The sequence below is a fragment of the Yamadazyma tenuis genome, chromosome 3, assembly GCF_029203305.1.
Source record: "Yamadazyma tenuis chromosome 3, complete sequence".
Taxonomy (NCBI): domain Eukaryota; kingdom Fungi; phylum Ascomycota; class Pichiomycetes; order Serinales; family Debaryomycetaceae; genus Yamadazyma; species Yamadazyma tenuis.
The window spans coordinates 1,050,914-1,068,755 of record NC_089463.1 but is presented as its reverse complement, the minus strand read 5'-3'; the positions used below and the strand labels follow the sequence as shown (position 1 = coordinate 1,068,755).

Here is a 17,842-nt window from a genome sequence, read left to right as displayed (position 1 = left end):
TCTTCAGCAGATGTTTAGGCTGCACATCCTCAAAACTAAAATCCCACCACTGCCCCAGTACTGGGGACGAAGGTACTTCTCCATCGAGCCCCAAACCATAGTCATGGCGTTGGGAGAAACGTTACAGGCCGTACATGCCACGAGCGGTCTCCCGTGGTGGGCAGTGATTCCTCTCTCCACATTCGCCCTAAGAACAGTATGGACGCTACCGCTTTCTATACTCCAACGAAAACGGCTCCAAAAGCAGAGCGAGTACAAAGCGATCATCTCTGGTACTACGCCGGTGTTGAAGCTCAATCTTGGGCAACGGGCGCAGGAAACTCGAAATCAGCTTGCAGCCCCATCGTCCTCAGACTCCGAACGAGCAGTACAGCTCCAATCTCCACTAGCTAACATCAAGTACGAGGAGATCCTCTTGCTTTCGGCCAAGGAAACCCGCAAGCGTCAGAAGGCGTTGTTCAAGAAACACAAGATCCAGCTCTGGAAGAACTTTGTACTTCCTGTGTTCCAGGTGCCGTTGTGGATTTCGCTTTCGTTGACGATGCGAAACCTCTGCGGGTGGCTATCGTGGGACAGCTTGGCCAACCAGCCGCTCGACCCGGGGCTCTACACGGAGGGCTTGTTGTGGTTCTCAGACCTTACGAGTTATGACCATTATCATCTCACACCGGTGATATTGGGAGTGATTTCGCTCTGTAACGTGGAGTGGTCCTTCAAGACCTTCGAACTTCTGAGGTTGGCACTGCGGCCCACCCTCCGGCCGACTTTGGCTGACGCATTCGCCAACCTTTCGCGGATGGGGGTGGTATTTATGATGGCTATCGCCATGAATGCCCCGGTGGGTCTCACACTTTTCTGGATCAGCTCCCAAACGTTCTCATTGGCACAGAACGTGGTACTCGACATGGCCTTCCCGGTGGCCTTCACGCCACGGACGCGGGTGGCACCATCGGTTGCTTCTACCGACTCCACCCCCATAGTCAACCGTAGAGGTAGGTGAAGGTGGTGAAAAATGGAATTCACAGACATGTAAATAGAATAATGAATACCTAGACAAGTATTAGTACGTGTTGTGTCCGACCTTTTGGACCACTTTGTGGCATGGGCCTTTGTGGAATGGAACTTGTCGTATCACAAACATCAAGACATCGAGTCGCGCTTGCGAAAATGGTAATGATCTCCACCATATCCCACGCTTCCACACATCTATATCCCACCATCACGGCGCTACTCTCAACCCGCAAGGACAAGAAATACAACCGGGATCGGTGGACGTTGCAGGAGTTGGACAACTGGAAGGATGTGGAGCTTCCGCAGATCTTGAAACGACGGGTCGAAAAACAGGACGGCTGCTATCTCACAGTACCGGAGTTAAAGTTATTAATGGACTGGAAGTTGGCCAAGGGCAAGTTTCGGCCAATGCTCCCCAAGTTGATTCTGGCGAACTTGGCAGACGATGTGGAGCGGGTCACCCGCACGGCGATGATGATGTTTGTGGATGGGGTTTGTGAATTCGAGCTGCTCGCAGGTGAGTCTCGTGAAAAGTATACTCAATTGGTGAAGAAGGCGATGGTCGAGCTCTGCAGATTGAAGGGGGTAGGACCGGCGACTGCCAGCTTGGTGTTGTCGCTTTTGTGGTCGGTTTCGGCTCTTTCACCGCCATTTTTCAGTGATGAGTCGTTCCTCTACTACGTGCGCCCGGCCACCAAGATCAAATACAACTTGAAGGAGTACACCGACGAGTACTTGCCGGTGTTTTTGGGGATTTTGGAGCAAGAAGACGAGGTGACCATGAACAGCCTTGAAAAGGGCGGTTGGGCTCTCAAGATGTTGGAGATCCATCGAGATGGTATTCTCAAGGGCGTAGCGGTGGGGCCATACGAGGGCTTTTTGGACCACTACGCCGACAAGACAAGGACTACCAAGAAGAGAAAATTGGTGGACGACAAGGTACCGACGACGAAAAGAAAGCACGCTGCTTCGTAGAAACAGGATATTGCTTTTCATATAAAGTATATGTCCGTCCTTTCGGTCATTTACAGAGGCACTGCGTCATTCAAATTGGGAACAGATACCGCTGACTTATATTCATACTGAAGTACCTATAACTCAAGTTGGTCTCTCTCAAAGTTGATCAACGAAAACTTGTTGTCACAGTGTGTGAGTGTCAACTCTTCGACATTTCGGTCGACTCTGGTCACTATACTCTCTAAGTTCGAAGTCTGGTTGAAACTCAATCCTTTCAAGATCCTCTTGTTCACCAACTCGAAGAGTTCGGCTGTTTTGTCCTGGTATTTCTCGAGTACAACGTGTATGTGAGGAAGATTGTTGTATCCCTTGATATCCTTGACCAAAAGAAGCACCACTGCCGATCTGATTTTGTCGGTCTGTTCTTCGTTGTTGGCGTACTCTTTCTGGATACTTGTGGCAAGATTTAATGCCTGCGTGTATAGTTCTGACAGTGATAAATTGGTATCGTACTCAAACTCAAACTCCCGGCTTCCCAAGTTCAAGAGCTTTTCGACGTATATCTTGAGGCAGTGGATCAACTTGTATAGCTTTATGTCGAAAATCAATATCTGACCCGCTTTGTCGCTGAAGAACCGCTCATATTTGGAATTGAGTATCTCAAGAATGCTGTCAAATCGGTTTTGCAAGAAGCACATCTTGAGAGCATGCCGCTCTTGGGCATGAGACCGTTCTATTACCTTTGAGTCGTTATTAGGTTCGTTTTTTGTAGCCGTGATGTCGCTCAACTCCTTCAAGTCTGACGCCAATGCGTTGAAGGTCTCGGTGTATCCTTCAGTATATAAGTACCCTTTTATCAAACGGTTCAACAAGGCCGAATTATCATGAACGTTCAATAGCTGGCCCTCAAACACATCATTTGGGTCACTGGAAGAGGCGGCGGTTTGAGACTGCTGAAGAAGCCTCAAATTGAGATCCTTCTCATTGTCCCTTTTATAAAGATTCACCCAGTGGTTGATGTTGAACTTAAAGTCCTTAAACCCAAAGTTCCCCCGAACCGTCAACTTCGTGGGTGCAATATCGGTCTTGTCGTTTATCGAGACGTCGTTCAATTTGAACCCGATCATAGGGTACACCAGGTCACCTTTGGGGTTGGAAGAGCTGAAAAGATTATCGTTCAAAGGGTTACTTGACATGAGCTCTTGTTTGGAGATGGTTCGAAGTAAAACCCCATTCAATGTGATAAAGAGACTATTGTCGATATAGTTGATTCCGAAGCCCACCACATCGGACTTCAAGATCTTCTCGGACTTGGACTCTCGGACCTTGTTGGTTGAAAACGTTACCTCGGTATCAATTCGGCCTGAGTCCAACTCAGCAATGCTCTGTCTGCTCAATGACGAGAGTCTTCTGTTCATGGAGAGAATGGTTGTGCGTTGGGCAGACTCGCTGCCCTTGATGGAGTTGTAAAAATTCAGGTCGCCCAAGTCCAAGGCAAAACTTGCCTTCATTTCCCCTGGTTTGTCGTCTATTAAAGCCTCGATGCTCAAGTCCAACGGTTTCTGGATCATTTTGTCCTGGCTAAACACGAGTTCGTCTTTAATAGTCTCAAGATCCACCAAATTGGCATCGTAGCCCAAGGTCGCCGGTGGAGGTGAAGAAGGGTTTCGCGGCCCGTGATGGAGGAACCGCTTGACAAATCCCACGCAGAACTGCGAGGCATTCTTGGACGCCAACGAGGTGTCTGAGTTAGCCAACAATGGAGCCATATCGGTGGCCTGAGTACATTCTTGGACGATTTCCACCTCGTAGTAAAAGATTCCTGACGACGGAGTCACCGGGTTATTGGTAATGAAGTTGAAGTACGTCGATGGAATCGCCTCCAAGTTGGCCTGGGGGTCCTTGAGAGTGGCTACTTCGACCTGGGCATACCCATCGCCGTGGGTGCAATCGATGCTCACTCTGCGGTTGATTGAGTTCAAACTAGAACTGGGAATAAGCGACACCCATGACGACGGAAGCAGGTAGTCGAAGTACGTGTCGTCAACTTTCAAGAACCTTGTCTGTGACGGGAGCTTGCCGTTTTGCTCGAGCTTGGTGTGAAGCAAAAGGTCCCTTAGCAGGTAGGACAAGTATTTCTGATATTTCAACGGAACCCCTGTCGACAACAGCACCTCGCCGAAGGTGTCGCTCTCGATTGAAAGCTTCTTGTGCCTGGTATTCGATCCAGGGTGTGAGCCATCGCTGGCGGTGTCGCTGGCGGTTTTGGCCATGGTTTCGTCTGCCAATAGCTTATGTTCAAACGTTTCGAACAATTCATATACCTCTTCGTCCGAAAGCTCTGAGGGTGGCTTGGGGCTGGTGCCCAAGATCCCGATGATTTGGAACTTGTAGATTAGCTTATCCCGGATGATATTGTGGATAGTGGGGTCTGCAGAAAAGTGGTATTGGGGAATGGGCTTGGACTCAGGGACCGCTTCGTAGTGAGGAGAGCAGGTTGGCATGGCATTGGAGTTGGCAAGTTCTGAGCTGATGAGGGCCAACTGGCGGTGAAGCTTAGCGCCCAAGCTCGTGTGGAGCAAGTATGGGGGAATAATGTACACCCAATCGCTAGTTGGAAACATGGTCATGGTGGGAGAGTATGGGGTTGAAATCATATTTTGGAGCGCGAAAATGGCATTTTGGAACTGCGATGACGGACAGAGTGGTACAGCTAGTAGAGGATATCCTTCCGGGAATACCTTTGCAGGTGGTGTCCCAGGGGGCTGAGGCGGTGGTATTCCGAACAGGGGTACACCCTTATACCGCCCATCCGTCCTTGACCAACCCCAATCAATTTATCATCAAGTACCGTCCCTCGAAGAAATATAGGCACCCGAAGATTGATGCCAGTATCACCAAATCACGGACGGCTGGCGAGGTCAAGTTCATGCACCGGCTTGCCAAGGCGGGTATCAATGCGCCGAATGTGGTTCTGGCCGATTTCAAGCGGGGGCTCATCTGGATGGAGCATTTGGGCGAGGTTTTACCGTCCGGCGAAGTAAGTTCTTTCAAAAACCATTTGTGGAGCGTGGAAAGAACGAGACTGCCCGACGAGTGTGTGTCTGAAGACATTCAGCGTATATGTGAGCAAGTGGGCCAGCTAATTGGTCAGTTGCACCATAATGATATGATTCACGGAGACCTCACATCTTCGAATATTGTGTTACAGAAAAAGGTGCCGTACTTGATTGACTTTGGGCTCTCATCGTACTCAGGACTAGCTGAGGATAAGGCTGTAGACTTGTACGTTTTGGAAAGGGCGATTCAAAGCACACATTCGATGTATGCCTATAAGTACAACCAGTGGCTTCTCAAGGGCTATGAAGCAGCTTACGGGACGAACAAGCAGAACAGGAGGAAGTACGTGGAGGTGATGGGAAAGTTGGAGGACGTTCGACAGCGTGGCCGGAAGCGGAGCATGTTGGGATGAGGTAGAGTGGAGAGAATGATCATGCAGAGATGGCTCTGTGTGGTAGTGAATCAGCGGTTGCTATAACTGTCAGATTTCAGGTTACATAATATATACTTTATTCTACTTGTACTTCGATGTTAACTCGTCAATTGCCATTATGCTGTCAGTTTCTTTGGACCCGAATACTTTCGAGGTATGGAAAGCAATGCAGAAATGCAAAATTCTGTTGTACTTTCGAGGAGTCAGCACTCGGGTTGTGGGTTTGGGCAGTGAATCCCCAGCAAACCCATGATCATACCGGTTGCCAATCAGTATACAGAGCGACTTGTATATCTGGTTATTTTAGTAGTTCTGATGGCTGCAAAATGTCGCATGGCCATCTCTGGCAGAACCTCCTCTGGCAGGAAAAAAGTATCCTCCCCCACATCTTCTCCTTTCATAGTAGTGTACATGTACACCATAGCCTCTGTTCGGCAAAAATACCAGCCATACAAATCCTAGTGAACCTTTGCCTGGTAATATATTTAATGTTCCTACACAACCTACAAGTATTAAACGCCTATAGAAAGAATATGGATGAATTAATGAAACTAGATACCAATGAGAGCCTCTAAGTTGTCCTCATGTAAAGCACTGAAATCGTATACAAATGGTCCGTAGAGCAAACTGATAGATAGTAATTTATCAGTGTTCTGACCGTTTTGAATATACTGCCATGCCTGTCATAAATACACTACCATTCCTGTCATAAATATACTACCATCTAGCTATCGCGTTACATGATTGTACTAATCTATTTAATCTACCCCAGTTTCGTCTAATCTCCCTTGTTGAACTCTCTCAAGGTTTCCAACGCCAACAAATGATCTTGGTCCTGAGGCAACCCACTGATAGTCAAGGTTCCCACCAACCCATCAAAACCCTTTACTTTGATAGGAACACATCCACCATGCGAAGCATAGTCCCTAGATGAGATGAACAAGGCGTCTTCCATCGACGTCTTCTTTTGTCTCAAGTGTTGGCCCACCACAAAGCTGGAAGTACCTAGGCGCTGCACCGTCCGCTTCTTTCTCTCGACCCATTGGTCGTTATCCAACGTGGTACCAGACTTGGTGGTTGCGTGAAATAAAATTTGATTGTTGACCAACGCAATGTCGATGACAACGGCACTGGATGGGAATTTTTCAAGACTGAGTCTACGGGCAAAGCAGCCGAGTTTCCAGGCAATCTCATTGTCGAATTGACTGAATTGAAGAGCTTCATCGGTTTCTAAGTCGAGCAATTCAGGGATGGTGTATTCAAAGATGTTTGGACTAGCCATGGTGTAAGGTAATGGTGTAATGGTAGCAAAACGAACGGAATGCGAAACTCCGACCGCGTTGAGCGGGTGGGGGAGAGGTACCAAGTTAGGAGTGGGGGGGTTGGTTAACTGACAGTTGGGAGTGGATTGGATAAAAGTGGGATGGCTGAAAGGTGATTCACTGACAGTAGGTGTTGTCAGTCTAGATTCCCGATGGGATGGGTCCCCGTTGTGGTTGAGATTGGGGGGTAATATGACCCCCCACCGTACTGAAGCCTAGTGCCCTCCACTCACATATTCCCTATATACACACCGACTTCCCTTTACAACCACAACCCATATAAACTCAACCACCCGCCTCCTCCCACTATCCAAAAAACCATGACTATCAGCTCCCACACCATTCCCGCAGGGGTCTACACTCCTATCACCACTTTTTTCAAAAGTGACTCTCGCTACACTTTAGACTTGGAAACTCAGGCCCGACACGCCCAGTTCCTCTATAACAGCGGTATCAAAGGCCTTGTGGTGGCAGGTTCCATCGGGGAGGCTGGTCACATGACCAGGACCGAAAGATATGCGTTGGTGGCGGCTATCAGAGCAGCGGTCCCAGATCCCGCTTTCAAACTTATTGCAGGAGCGCCTCCATTGGGTTGCGTACAAGAAGCCATTGAAGAGTCACATAGTGCAAAAGAAGCTGGTGCCGACTTTGTTATCCTCTTGGTGCCTGGGTATTTTGGCCCCCATTTGACCTCCCAGGAAGGAATCATTGAATATTTCACCCAGGTTGCCGACGGCTCCAGTTTGCCGGTGATGATCTACAATTATCCAGGAACTTGCAACAATATCACTCTCACTATCGAGTCTTTCAGAGATTTGGCCAAACATCCCAACATTTCTGGTGTTAAGTTAACCCACTTCAACTTGGACTTGTACGCTTTGTTGGGTAAAGACAAAGAGATTTGTGAAGCTAATAACTTCCGGCCGTTCACTGGGTTGGGTCAGGTACTTATTCCTGGTTTGTCTGTAGGACTTTACGGCACCATCGACGGGTTGTCAGGGATTTTCCCCAAGACGATGTTGAAGCTCTACAGCTTGTTTCAGGAAGGTAAATTGAAGGAAGCAGCTGACTTGCAGTTTTTGGTGACTAAGGCTGACCAGATGTTGGCTGATTTGAACTTGGTAGGAGCTAAGGTTGCCCTTCACAAGTATTATGGGTTTGGTGACTGCTTAACGGGAAGACCACCCTTGTGTCGTGGGGTGGATGAGAAAGCTTACGCAAAGTACACTGCCGATATGGATGCAATTCATGCTATCGAGCAGTTATTGTAGACGTTTATGTATGTCTAGCATTAATATAGAATGAAAATATCTACTATTGAACTTTAGTGATACCTTTCACTCAATGGGAAACTCTATTAACCAGACAATGCTATCATTATACTATATATCAGGCTAACTATGTAGGGCTGCAAAATGGCTGCAAAAGTCGCATCACCATCCTCAAAGCCTCACCATCCCCTGGCAGGAACCCAGATGTCCTCCACCACGTCTCCCCCATCCGTCACGTAGTACCACGGGTACGCCGCAGCAGTGATACAGCTATGCTGGGGGTATACAGAAATCTTCGTTCCGTGAGGAATGAACTTCGTCTCCACGTCGCTGTCCAAAGGCACTAAGATCCCGTGCTCCTGGCTCAATCTTCCCACAATCCAATTCTCGTATCCCTTGGGTTCAACCACTCTTCCATGGCCAGGTAAAGGGCCAAACTCCCGGGCCAACGCAATAACTCCCGCGTTAATCAACTGCTCACCTGGACCTTTATCTCCTCTTGTCTCGTAGGTAGATACCACCTCAGCAAGGACCTTGCACGAGACATTGTCGTGGGTCACACAGCCAGTGGCCACCTGCTGAAGGTCACAGAACGGATAGTTACCGGCGTGCAACTCCAAGTTCCCTGACAACTTTTCACCAACTGCTGCCTCCAACTCTTCCACCGTCAATATCTCAGAAGCATGGGCAGTGGGGGTAGCCCCCACCGATATCTGCAAATGGAGACTAGGATCTATGCTCATGGCAGCCTTGGCAGCCTTGTTGGCGTGTTTGATCTCTTCCAACAAAAAACTCTTTGCCGTGCTTTCAGAATCAGATGCATAGGAGTGCCCAGCATGACAGTAGAATCCGTAAACTTCCACCGCTTCCTTAACATGAGCTTCCGCCAACTTCTTTAAGGTGGTGGCTAAAAACTCCGAGTCGTTGATCAATCCAGCTCGGTTGGTGCCCATATTGATTTTGACAAATACAGACCACTTCTTAGTCCCAGGATTTTGCTTGTTAAAGTCAGCCAAAACATCCAATTGGTCGGCATTGTCCAACATCACCCGTAAACTTGGTATCTTGTCCGCCAATTGGCTTAATTCAGTAAGTCTTGATTTCACCACTGGCAAACTGAAAAGGATATCTTTAATCAAACCTTCTTCCACCAAAGGCATCAAGCTCCATGCCTCCAACAAAGTCGAAACAACAATCTTGTCGGTTGTCAATTCAGAAGATCCCAATTGCAACCGTGTACCTTCCACCGTCTTGTGAGTTTTGACATGGGCTCTGAAATCAGCATTTAACTTGTGGGCGTTGGTGAGCATCTTTTCGCTATTAGTTTTGAACCGGGACTTGTCGACAATAAACGAAGGAGTCGGCAAGTCGGCGAGTTTCTTGCCTTTGAAGGCTTCGAGGAGCTTGGCTTTGTCGGCCAAGGGAGTGAAGTCTGCTGGAAATAACATTGATGAAGACTGAGACTGGAAAGACTCGCAGGTTAAATCAGCGCGAAGAAGGTTGAGGCCCCCCACTAATCAGCTGCGATAAAGAGCCCTCCACCCGTATCGCGGAATTTCCGATTGCAGGCTGCGGGTGATTCGACAATCAAGTGGGGGCGTCCACTTCCACCACCGTCCCGCGATAAGACCTCCTGTGGAGAACAATGCTCTCACAATATAAAGACTCACCTCCACCGGTTTGTTCTCCAACACCTTCAAAAAAAATGGCCCAATACAAGTACACTCTCCAGGAAGACTACTCCTTTGCTGGAGGCATTCCAGAACCCCCATTCACCATCCACAAGTCTATGCAAGGAAAGCTTGACCCCAAATATGTGGAGTTTTTCAATACCAACTTGGCCCATAATTCTAACCTTATGGCCACCCACCGGGTGCCACTTCAAGACATACGCGCATCAGGGAATGTCATTCCCGGACAGAGCCCGTTGGCAGACGTGAAGGAAACGTTCGATATCGAGATTCCGCGAGTCCACACCTCTGGTCCCCCCATTCCTGCTCGAGTATTTGTCCCCAATGGTAACCCACCTGCTGGAGGGTTCCCACTCTTTATCTGGTATCACGGTGGGGGCTGGGTGCTTGGTGGTATTAGCACTGAAAACTCCTATTGTACCAACGCAGCCGAACTCGCCCAATGTGTGGTGGTGACGGTGGACTATCGGTTGGCCCCTGAAGACCCATTTCCTGCATGTGTAGATGATGCTTATGAAGCTGCAATCTGGGGGCTTGCATCAGCCCCCACCATCTTGGGAATCAATGGCACCAAGGTTGCAGTGGGGGGTTCTTCTGCTGGTGGAAACTTGACTGCCATTGTCACAAACAAGTACGCTTCATCCCCGCTAGCACAAACCTTACCTCCATTGGCATTCCAGGTACAAGTAGTTCCTGTCACTGACAACACTGCCACTGCTGAAACCCAGCCATCATGGGGGGAAAATGAGTTCACCGCCCAGTTGCCAGCCGAAAAAATGTTGTGGTACAGAAGATTATACTTGCCCAATCCTGAAGACGCAGGTAAGCCGGAGTCTTCTCCGTTGTTCTACTCCGATGAAAGTATGGCCAAAGTTCCACCATGTTTTATTGCTGCTTCTGAGTGTGATATTTTGCGGAGCGAAGCTGAAGCGTATGCGGCCAAATTGAAGAAAAACGGTGTGGATACCACCATCGTCATCTACAAGGGCATGCCACATACGACGATGGTGATGGATGCAGTGATGGACCAAGGCCGGCAGTTGGTGGCAGATACCACTGGGGCCTTGAAAAAGGCTTTCTATGGTTAAATAGCAATATATTCAATACGGTATACGACATTTCTTACTTCGTCTGGGTGGTGTTGCCGGTGTACATGTCGTCACAAGTGATTTTCTTGCGACCCAATCCTCTCGCCATACAGTTTTGAAAGAGTTTTCCATACTCTATTCCAACCTCCCATCGGCAATTCTGGAACGTCTTGCTAAATATCTTCAAAAGACCCACCGTGTGGTTTTTGTTGGGGATTGTGGGGATGGCATTGGCGAACAACTTGATGTTTTCGTGGAATTGGCTGCTAGTAGAAGCAGAATTAGTGTGGAATCGGGTCACCTTGCTTGAAAGCTCTCTTCTGATCCTTTTAAGGTACGCATACCCATCTTCTTTGTCAGGATAGTAATCTCCGGTGATCGAGTCATATATGTCGTTTTCAGGTCCTTCAAGCACAAACGTGTAGGCAAATACCACTAAAACAGCACTGACGAGGATGTTTTTCCGGTGGAGGAAAGGATCAAGGTTTGGATCGTATGAATACGTGATATCTTCGTTGTCGGGAGAAAGTAGCATCTCACACAAGAAGAGGTAGGCGTGAACCACAGAAATCCGGCCATTGGCACTCTTAGCCCAGTTAGAAACCCGCTTTTCCACTACCGCATAGGCAGAGGTTCCAGCTATCACATTCATACGGCTTGGTGCCCCAGCGTAGATGATGTAGTCGTAGTGAGTGATCCTCATATAGATTTGGGAAATGTGATAAAGACTGAATTTGCACCGCTTGTCGTCAATTCTCAACATCGGTGGGAGTCTCTGCTTGTCTTCCTCGGAGAACCTGAGTGAATTTTCGGTATTGCAACAACCTTTAGAACATATGTCTGTTCTCCACACATCAATTGCAAGAGAAATGGTTTCATTCCACGAATCTTTCATTTGGTTCCATTCCAAAAACGAGAGCTGTAAATCCTTCTGCTGCATCTGGAACATGATTGTAAGCAAACCCGCCAACAAAATTTTTCTACCGAACGCCAGAGTCTTGACCTTCTGTCGGTGAAGAAGCTTGCGAAGAGCCACCAAGAACTTGGGAGGCTTTTCACTCACCAACGAGTCGGGTTTCTGCTTGGTATTATCAAACTCCCACAAATCATCTTCACACGGAAGCAGAAGCTTGATCTGATGGGCGTACAATATGATCACATGTCCATAGACGGTGGCATTGACAGTATCAAGATAGAACGCCATCAACGTCGCCCGTTTCATCGATTCCACCTCGATCCACTTCTTCCACACATGGTTGGGGTACGCCTCGTCGTCGACGTCGTCCTTGAGTGGATCACCTCCAAGAATGGGCGACCGTCGGAGGAGTTGGACCTTTGTGCCGTGGTGAAGATACGCCCGCTCGTGCAATGCTCGCAGCGTGCTGGTGATTTCATAGGTCTCGAGAAGAAGAAGGCTTTGGATCACCCACACGGTGGCTGGTGGCATACAAGCGGGACTGGCGAATATCAACCACCGGAGCGGCCCCGCGATGTCGTCCGCCAAGCGGTGGGGGTTCTCGAGCAACGGCTCAGGCATTCCCGTGCACGCCAGGAGACCGGCTCCTGTCATTATCATCGCCAATAAGAGCAATGGGGGCGCGGTGGTGTTATCGAACGAAGGTCGGTGTAAAATCGGGTACTGAGGGTGGAAAATGAGCCAGTAGATGTCGAGGTACCGTTCTATTTGTGGCACCCCAAAGTCGGGATTTGTGTTTAAGGCCGGCACGAGAGCCACCAACCGGTCTCGTACATTGGTGTCGATGCTTCTGCGGGTGTTGGAGTGAGGAAAGTCGGGCAGCACTGCAAACATCAGTTCGAGGAGCGACATGGGCAGAACTCCGGTTGGGAAGTCGAAGGACTGGCGGAAATCTATGGGCGAGTGGTGGGAGAATACTGGGCCATCGTGGGTATCGTGAGACCCGTCGTGGGAGCCATCGTGGGAGGTATCATCGTGGAAAAGCCATTCGATAAGATCTGACGGAGAAAGGTTTTTTCCCGTGTAGGGGAGAATGCCAGGGACACCATTGTTGGAGCTGTGCACATCCTGAGAGCTCATAGTGTTGATCTGAGAATTGATTCCAGTTCCATTTGTGGTGACAGTACGGCCTGCGTTTGTGTTTTGCAAGTTTGTTTGGTTTTCCTTTATGATGTCTGGGTGTTTTGTACTGGCGAGGCTGGTATTGTTGTACAGTAAACTCTGTTTGTCGTACGGAATATTCTGTTTGTCGTACGGTAAGCTCTCTTTATTGTACGGTAAACTCTGCTTGTCGTACGGTAAACTTTCTTTATTGTACGGTAAGCTCTCTTTATTGTACGGTAAACTCTCTTTGTCATACGGTGAAACCGGCTTGTCATATTCATGCTTCACGTACTCTGGCTTGTCGTACGATTTTTCGTACACCTTGAACGGCGTCTTCTCGTCGTACGGCGACACGGCATACGGGGCCCCATACGGTGCTTTTTGTGGACTCTGGTCATAGCTATACATCTCCATCATCGGAGTGAATCCACTTTTCTTATTCACTTCGGGAAATGCATGGTCTTCGGAGTCCGAGTCCTGGCCCTTCACCAGGTGCCGTTTCATGTGGCGTTCTCGTACGTCTGATCGGTTGAACATAAGCTGGCATCCAGGCCAAGTACATGGAAGACGGTTTTGTGGGTTGTGATTTCGTTTGTGACGGAGAAGGTGATCGTGTCGCGTGAACAGCTTGGAGCAGTCAGGGAAGTCGCAGGCAAAGCTGCCGTAGATTCTGGTTCGTTTCCGCTGCCGTGGTGGTGTTTCTTCGGCGGGGGCAGTCATAGAGAGATAGCGTTGGTGCGATAGTGCGAAATAAGATGCGAAGTTGATCAAGTCCTCAAGGCAATGGCTCACCTAATAGAGAGTTAGCAATTGAGTACCAAACAGTAAGTGCTAGTCTTCGCCTCGACGTGTAACTCACTCCTTAGTAGCTATAGTCATATTTAAGAGACACTGTGCGTGAATATGGTATTCGTATTTAAGAGATACTGTGTTTAAATACGTATGGTAGTCATATTTAAGGGAAGCTGTGTTCTTGAAATTTTATACGAACGTCTATTCACTATCGAACTAATCAGTTGTGGCAATCACCTCCAACTCCACCTTGATCCTTGCATCCATAAATGCAGCAATCACACAAGAACGAGCAGGTTTTTGCACAAAGTGCTTGCCATAGATCAGGTTCATCTCTACCGAGTATTCTGCGTGCGAAATGAACATCATCACCTTGAACACCTTATCCAAAGACGACCCACTAGCGGCCAACACCTGCTTCACATTGGCAATGGCCAATTCAGTCTGTTCTGCCAAAGTCTCAGGCACCTCACCAGTAGCATAGTTCTGACCAATGATTCCCGAGGTGAAGACGGTTCCGTTGTTGACCCAAGCAGGAGCCAACACGGGGTGTTCCTGGCCGTCAATTGCAGCCCATTCGATTCTTGTAGCACCCATTTTGAAGATAAGTGTTTGCAGTTAGAGTTGGCGGAATGGGAGCGGGTTTTAACGATCGCTCTGGGTCGATGGGGGCAGCTGGTGAGTTCTATGCAGGGGAGGAAATCCTGGGAGGAATCCTGAGATAAATTGGATTTAGTGGGGGCACGGCGTGGGGCTGTGCGGCGGTTTAAGTATATCTCCAATTCCATGAACCAGCCAATCCACCCCATCTCAAATGCCCCCCCCATCCAACCCGCACATCTACGATAACGTTCCACCCATTCTCGTTCGCAGCCTTATCTCATTCATGTGCTGATACTAGAATGACTTATAAATAAGACTCCATCTGCATCTCTGTTTTCCCATCAACAATGAAAGACAAGTCTGCAAGCGAAATCGATATCCAAGCGAAAGTGTCCCACTCTAGCCTCGACTCGGCTTCCAACAATCTCGGAGTCCACCAGATCACCTCCAATAATGGAGAAATCATCAATATCACCGATAAGTACGTCGACAAGAAGCTCGAACGCAAAGTCAGATTGAAGTTAGACCTCCACACCTTACCGTTGATCTGTATTTTGTACCTTTTCAATGCCTTGAACAAGGGAAATATCTCCAATGCTAAAACCAACACCATTGAAGCTGACTTGGATATTACCGGAGACCAGTGGAATTTGATGCTCTCAATCTTCTACATCCCGTTTGTGTTGTTTGCCTTCCCACTCTCGTTGGTTATCAAGCGGTTTAACGCCGCCAGAGTGTTGCCAGTTTTGGCATTTACGTTTGGATCCATCAACTTGTTGTTGGTGAGTGCGTTCAACTTTCTGGGATTGATGGCAGGCCGGTTCTTCTTGGGGCTCTGTGAGCTGGCGGTTTTGCCCGGAATCATCTTCTACTTGTCGACCTTCTACAGACGGCATGAGTTGGCGTCTCGGTTGTCTATCATCTACTCATTTTCGTCAATTGCCAATGCCTTTAGTGGGTTATTGGCTTTTGGAGTTTTCCAGATCGAACACCTGGTTTTGCACGGGTGGCAGATCTTATTCTTGTTGGAAGGACTGTTGACCATCGTCGTGGCCGTATGTGCGTTCCTTTTCTTGCCCAGAGACATCCAATCGGCAGGCTTTTTGACTGAAGAAGAGAAACAATATGCCCAGTACCGGGTAGAAACCGACTCATCGGCGGCTCAGGGAGGCACATTCGAGTTCCGGGATGCCATCAAGGTGTTCCGCAGTCCCGTGACGTTTGCCTGGCTCTTTGAGGAATTATGTATTGGGGTTCCATTGAACTCCATCAACAATTGGTTCCCCCAAATCATCCAGGCCATGGGTAAATCTACCGTCCAGACAAACTTGTACACGGTGGCACCCAACATCTGGGGAGCGGTCATTTTGTTGGTGTTTGCGTTCAGTTCGGACCACTACCGAGTTCGTTCTGCGTTTTTGGTGGTGGCCATCGCCGCAACCTTGATTGGGTTTGTGGTTTATGGAGCCATTGACATCACCAAAGATATCGGCGTGGGATACTTTGCCTGTTTCTTGATGACCACCGGGGCCAGTGCCTCGTCGGTTTTGACTTCCACCTGGTATAACAACAATACTCCTAATGAGAATAGGAGAGTGGTGATTTCGGCCGTGGGAATTCCATTGGCAAATGCTGCTGGGTTAATTTCCACCAATATTTTCCGTCCTAAGGATGCTCCTAAGTATCTTCCAGCTCTTGGTATCACCGCGGGTTTTGGAGGATTGGCCATTGTGGTGGTGGTGGGAATCACTACCTTTATGGTGTTTGACAACAGGAGGAGAGACAAGAAGCAGGGCGTGACTTTAAAGTACAATGACGTTCCAACGGCCGACTTGCGTGAAGGGCCTTCCAACCCCAATTTCCGGTGGATGTTCTAGGTGTTAGGTTGGTGTTTAGGAGTGTATTTGTGTATATGAATGGATTAATCAAGAACGAGGAGTTCCTCTTGCCTCTCTTTCGATTCCTGCCGTATGTATGACGATAATATTGGTCATTTTCTGATCACACACCTTACATCTTCTTTTCTATATTTTGACAAGGGATCCGATTGAATGTGATGTACCACGGAAGTTTCCCGAAGCTCTGACCATACGGTCAACAACGTTCTGACCCATACACCCACAGAATTCCTGCCCATACACCAACCAACCAGTCCTAACCATGAACCTCCTTGTTTGCAGCCACTACATCGGCGCAAAGCCCAATGTCGCGCAGTGTCGTGACGTGTCTCCCTGGGCACCAGCCAATCACGCGCATTCAATTGTCAATTTGTCAATTTTCCCGGGGTTTCAATCCTTCTCATATTTAACCTCAAGTTTTCTGCAAAAATACACATTTTTTTCTCTCCTCCAATAACATCACCAATTATTTAAAATGTTCAAAGCTATCACCCGTCTTAACACCTTGGGTTTAAGAAGAACATTGGCCACCAGCGCCCAAGAACAACGGTTAAAGACATTCCAAATTTACAGATGGAATCCGGACACTCCTGAAATCCAACCCAAAATGGAGTCATACCAAATCGACTTGAACCAATGTGGTCCCATGGTGTTGGACGCCTTATTAAAGGTCAAGAACGAGCACGACGCCTCGTTGACGTTCAGAAGAAGTTGTAGAGAAGGAATTTGTGGATCCTGTGCCATGAACATAGGAGGTACAAACACATTAGCATGCTTGTGTAAAATAGATCAAGATGCTTCTAAGGACTTGAAGATTTATCCATTGCCACACATGTTTGTTGTCAAAGACTTGGTACCCGATTTGACCCATTTCTATAAGCAGTACAAGTCGATTCAACCATACTTACAAAGAGACACACTTCCAACCGACGGGAGAGAAAATTTACAAAGTATCGAAGACAGAGCCAAATTGGACGGGTTGTACGAATGTATTTTATGTGCCTGTTGTTCTACGTCGTGTCCTTCTTACTGGTGGAACCAGCAAGAATATTTGGGTCCTGCTGTGTTGATGCAAGCCTACAGATGGTTGATTGACTCGCGTGACGAAGCTACGAAGATCAGAAAGGAAATGTTACAAAACTCCATGTCGTTGTACAGATGTCACACCATCATGAACTGTGCCAAAACCTGTCCTAAGGGATTGAATCCTGGAAGAGCCATCGCAGAAATCAAGAAGCAATTGGCGTTTGATTAGGTTCCATCCCTCTCCTCGGTCCCTTTTTTGTGGGGTGCGGCCCCGTAATTTATTATCACCAAAAGTGCATGATGTATCGTCCCTATTTATTCATAATAATACACATACTATAGTTATAATGACCCTCGCGGTTCCGAGTCGGGCATTGCTCTACTCTCCAGGTTTCGCCGCGGTGCGCAGCCAATGGTGCGGGTGTGTCGGGCCTTGCTTGTCACAATGTCGTAAGTCCACTTCCTAACCGGTGCACCTCCTTCCCCTTCCGAGTTATTTAATAGGCGGGCCAACTGGCATCGGATAACTTTCAAATGGCATGGGATGATGTGGTAAATCTACCGGACTTCTTCGGCTTTAGTTCATTTTCATCACGGTGCACTCCCATAT

The 17,842-nt window shown here is 48.2% G+C and overlaps 12 protein-coding genes across 12 annotated transcripts; 7 read left to right on the top strand and 5 right to left on the bottom strand. All coding sequences in view use genetic code 12, as the record gives it.

Annotated features, from left to right (window-relative positions):
- Positions 1-10: 10 nt before the first annotated feature.
- Positions 11-1,000, top strand: COX18 (Cytochrome c oxidase assembly protein cox18, mitochondrial; the record flags this gene model as incomplete). Its single annotated transcript, XM_006683702.2, has 1 exon — positions 11-1,000. One exon carries the CDS (start codon positions 11-13, stop codon positions 998-1,000), a length of 990 nt encoding a protein of 329 aa, XP_006683765.1.
- A 173-nt stretch (positions 1,001-1,173) lies between these two features.
- On the top strand, positions 1,174-1,986 carry PSN45_002897 (uncharacterized protein; the record flags this gene model as incomplete). Its single annotated transcript, XM_006683703.1, has 1 exon — positions 1,174-1,986. One exon carries the CDS (start codon positions 1,174-1,176, stop codon positions 1,984-1,986), a length of 813 nt encoding a protein of 270 aa, XP_006683766.1.
- Positions 1,987-2,102: 116 nt separating this feature from the next.
- Positions 2,103-4,598, bottom strand: PSN45_002896 (uncharacterized protein; the record flags this gene model as incomplete). Its single annotated transcript, XM_006683704.1, has 1 exon — positions 2,103-4,598. The coding sequence occupies one exon, from the start codon at positions 4,596-4,598 to the stop codon at positions 2,103-2,105; it is 2,496 nt and encodes an 831-aa protein (XP_006683767.1).
- Positions 4,599-4,660: 62 nt separating this feature from the next.
- Positions 4,661-5,440, top strand: BUD32 (serine/threonine-protein kinase bud32; the record flags this gene model as incomplete). The annotated part of the gene is made up of 1 exon (XM_006683980.1): positions 4,661-5,440. The coding sequence occupies one exon, from the start codon at positions 4,661-4,663 to the stop codon at positions 5,438-5,440; it is 780 nt and encodes a 259-aa protein (XP_006684043.1).
- Positions 5,441-6,239: 799 nt separating this feature from the next.
- PSN45_002894 (uncharacterized protein) lies at positions 6,240-6,743 on the bottom strand (the record flags this gene model as incomplete). The annotated part of the gene is made up of 1 exon (XM_006683982.1): positions 6,240-6,743. The coding sequence occupies one exon, from the start codon at positions 6,741-6,743 to the stop codon at positions 6,240-6,242; it is 504 nt and encodes a 167-aa protein (XP_006684045.1).
- Positions 6,744-7,103: 360 nt separating this feature from the next.
- PSN45_002893 (dihydrodipicolinate synthase) lies at positions 7,104-8,054 on the top strand (the record flags this gene model as incomplete). The annotated part of the gene is made up of 1 exon (XM_006683705.2): positions 7,104-8,054. The coding sequence occupies one exon, from the start codon at positions 7,104-7,106 to the stop codon at positions 8,052-8,054; it is 951 nt and encodes a 316-aa protein (XP_006683768.1).
- A 179-nt stretch (positions 8,055-8,233) lies between these two features.
- PSN45_002892 (pyridoxal 5-phosphate (PLP)-dependent D-serine dehydratase) lies at positions 8,234-9,502 on the bottom strand (the record flags this gene model as incomplete). The annotated part of the gene is made up of 1 exon (XM_006683706.2): positions 8,234-9,502. The coding sequence occupies one exon, from the start codon at positions 9,500-9,502 to the stop codon at positions 8,234-8,236; it is 1,269 nt and encodes a 422-aa protein (XP_006683769.1).
- Positions 9,503-9,759: 257 nt separating this feature from the next.
- PSN45_002891 (uncharacterized protein) lies at positions 9,760-10,833 on the top strand (the record flags this gene model as incomplete). The annotated part of the gene is made up of 1 exon (XM_006683984.1): positions 9,760-10,833. The coding sequence occupies one exon, from the start codon at positions 9,760-9,762 to the stop codon at positions 10,831-10,833; it is 1,074 nt and encodes a 357-aa protein (XP_006684047.1).
- Positions 10,834-10,867: 34 nt separating this feature from the next.
- On the bottom strand, positions 10,868-13,417 carry PSN45_002890 (uncharacterized protein; the record flags this gene model as incomplete). Its single annotated transcript, XM_066157956.1, has 1 exon — positions 10,868-13,417. One exon carries the CDS (start codon positions 13,415-13,417, stop codon positions 10,868-10,870), a length of 2,550 nt encoding a protein of 849 aa, XP_066014053.1.
- Positions 13,418-13,921: 504 nt separating this feature from the next.
- On the bottom strand, positions 13,922-14,302 carry PSN45_002889 (uncharacterized protein; the record flags this gene model as incomplete). The annotated part of the gene is made up of 1 exon (XM_006683708.1): positions 13,922-14,302. One exon carries the CDS (start codon positions 14,300-14,302, stop codon positions 13,922-13,924), a length of 381 nt encoding a protein of 126 aa, XP_006683771.1.
- A 353-nt stretch (positions 14,303-14,655) lies between these two features.
- PSN45_002888 (uncharacterized protein) lies at positions 14,656-16,185 on the top strand (the record flags this gene model as incomplete). The annotated part of the gene is made up of 1 exon (XM_006683986.1): positions 14,656-16,185. The coding sequence occupies one exon, from the start codon at positions 14,656-14,658 to the stop codon at positions 16,183-16,185; it is 1,530 nt and encodes a 509-aa protein (XP_006684049.1).
- Positions 16,186-16,681: 496 nt separating this feature from the next.
- On the top strand, positions 16,682-17,461 carry SDH2 (succinate dehydrogenase complex, subunit B; the record flags this gene model as incomplete). Its single annotated transcript, XM_006683709.2, has 1 exon — positions 16,682-17,461. One exon carries the CDS (start codon positions 16,682-16,684, stop codon positions 17,459-17,461), a length of 780 nt encoding a protein of 259 aa, XP_006683772.1.
- Between the last annotated feature and the right edge of the window lie 381 nt (positions 17,462-17,842).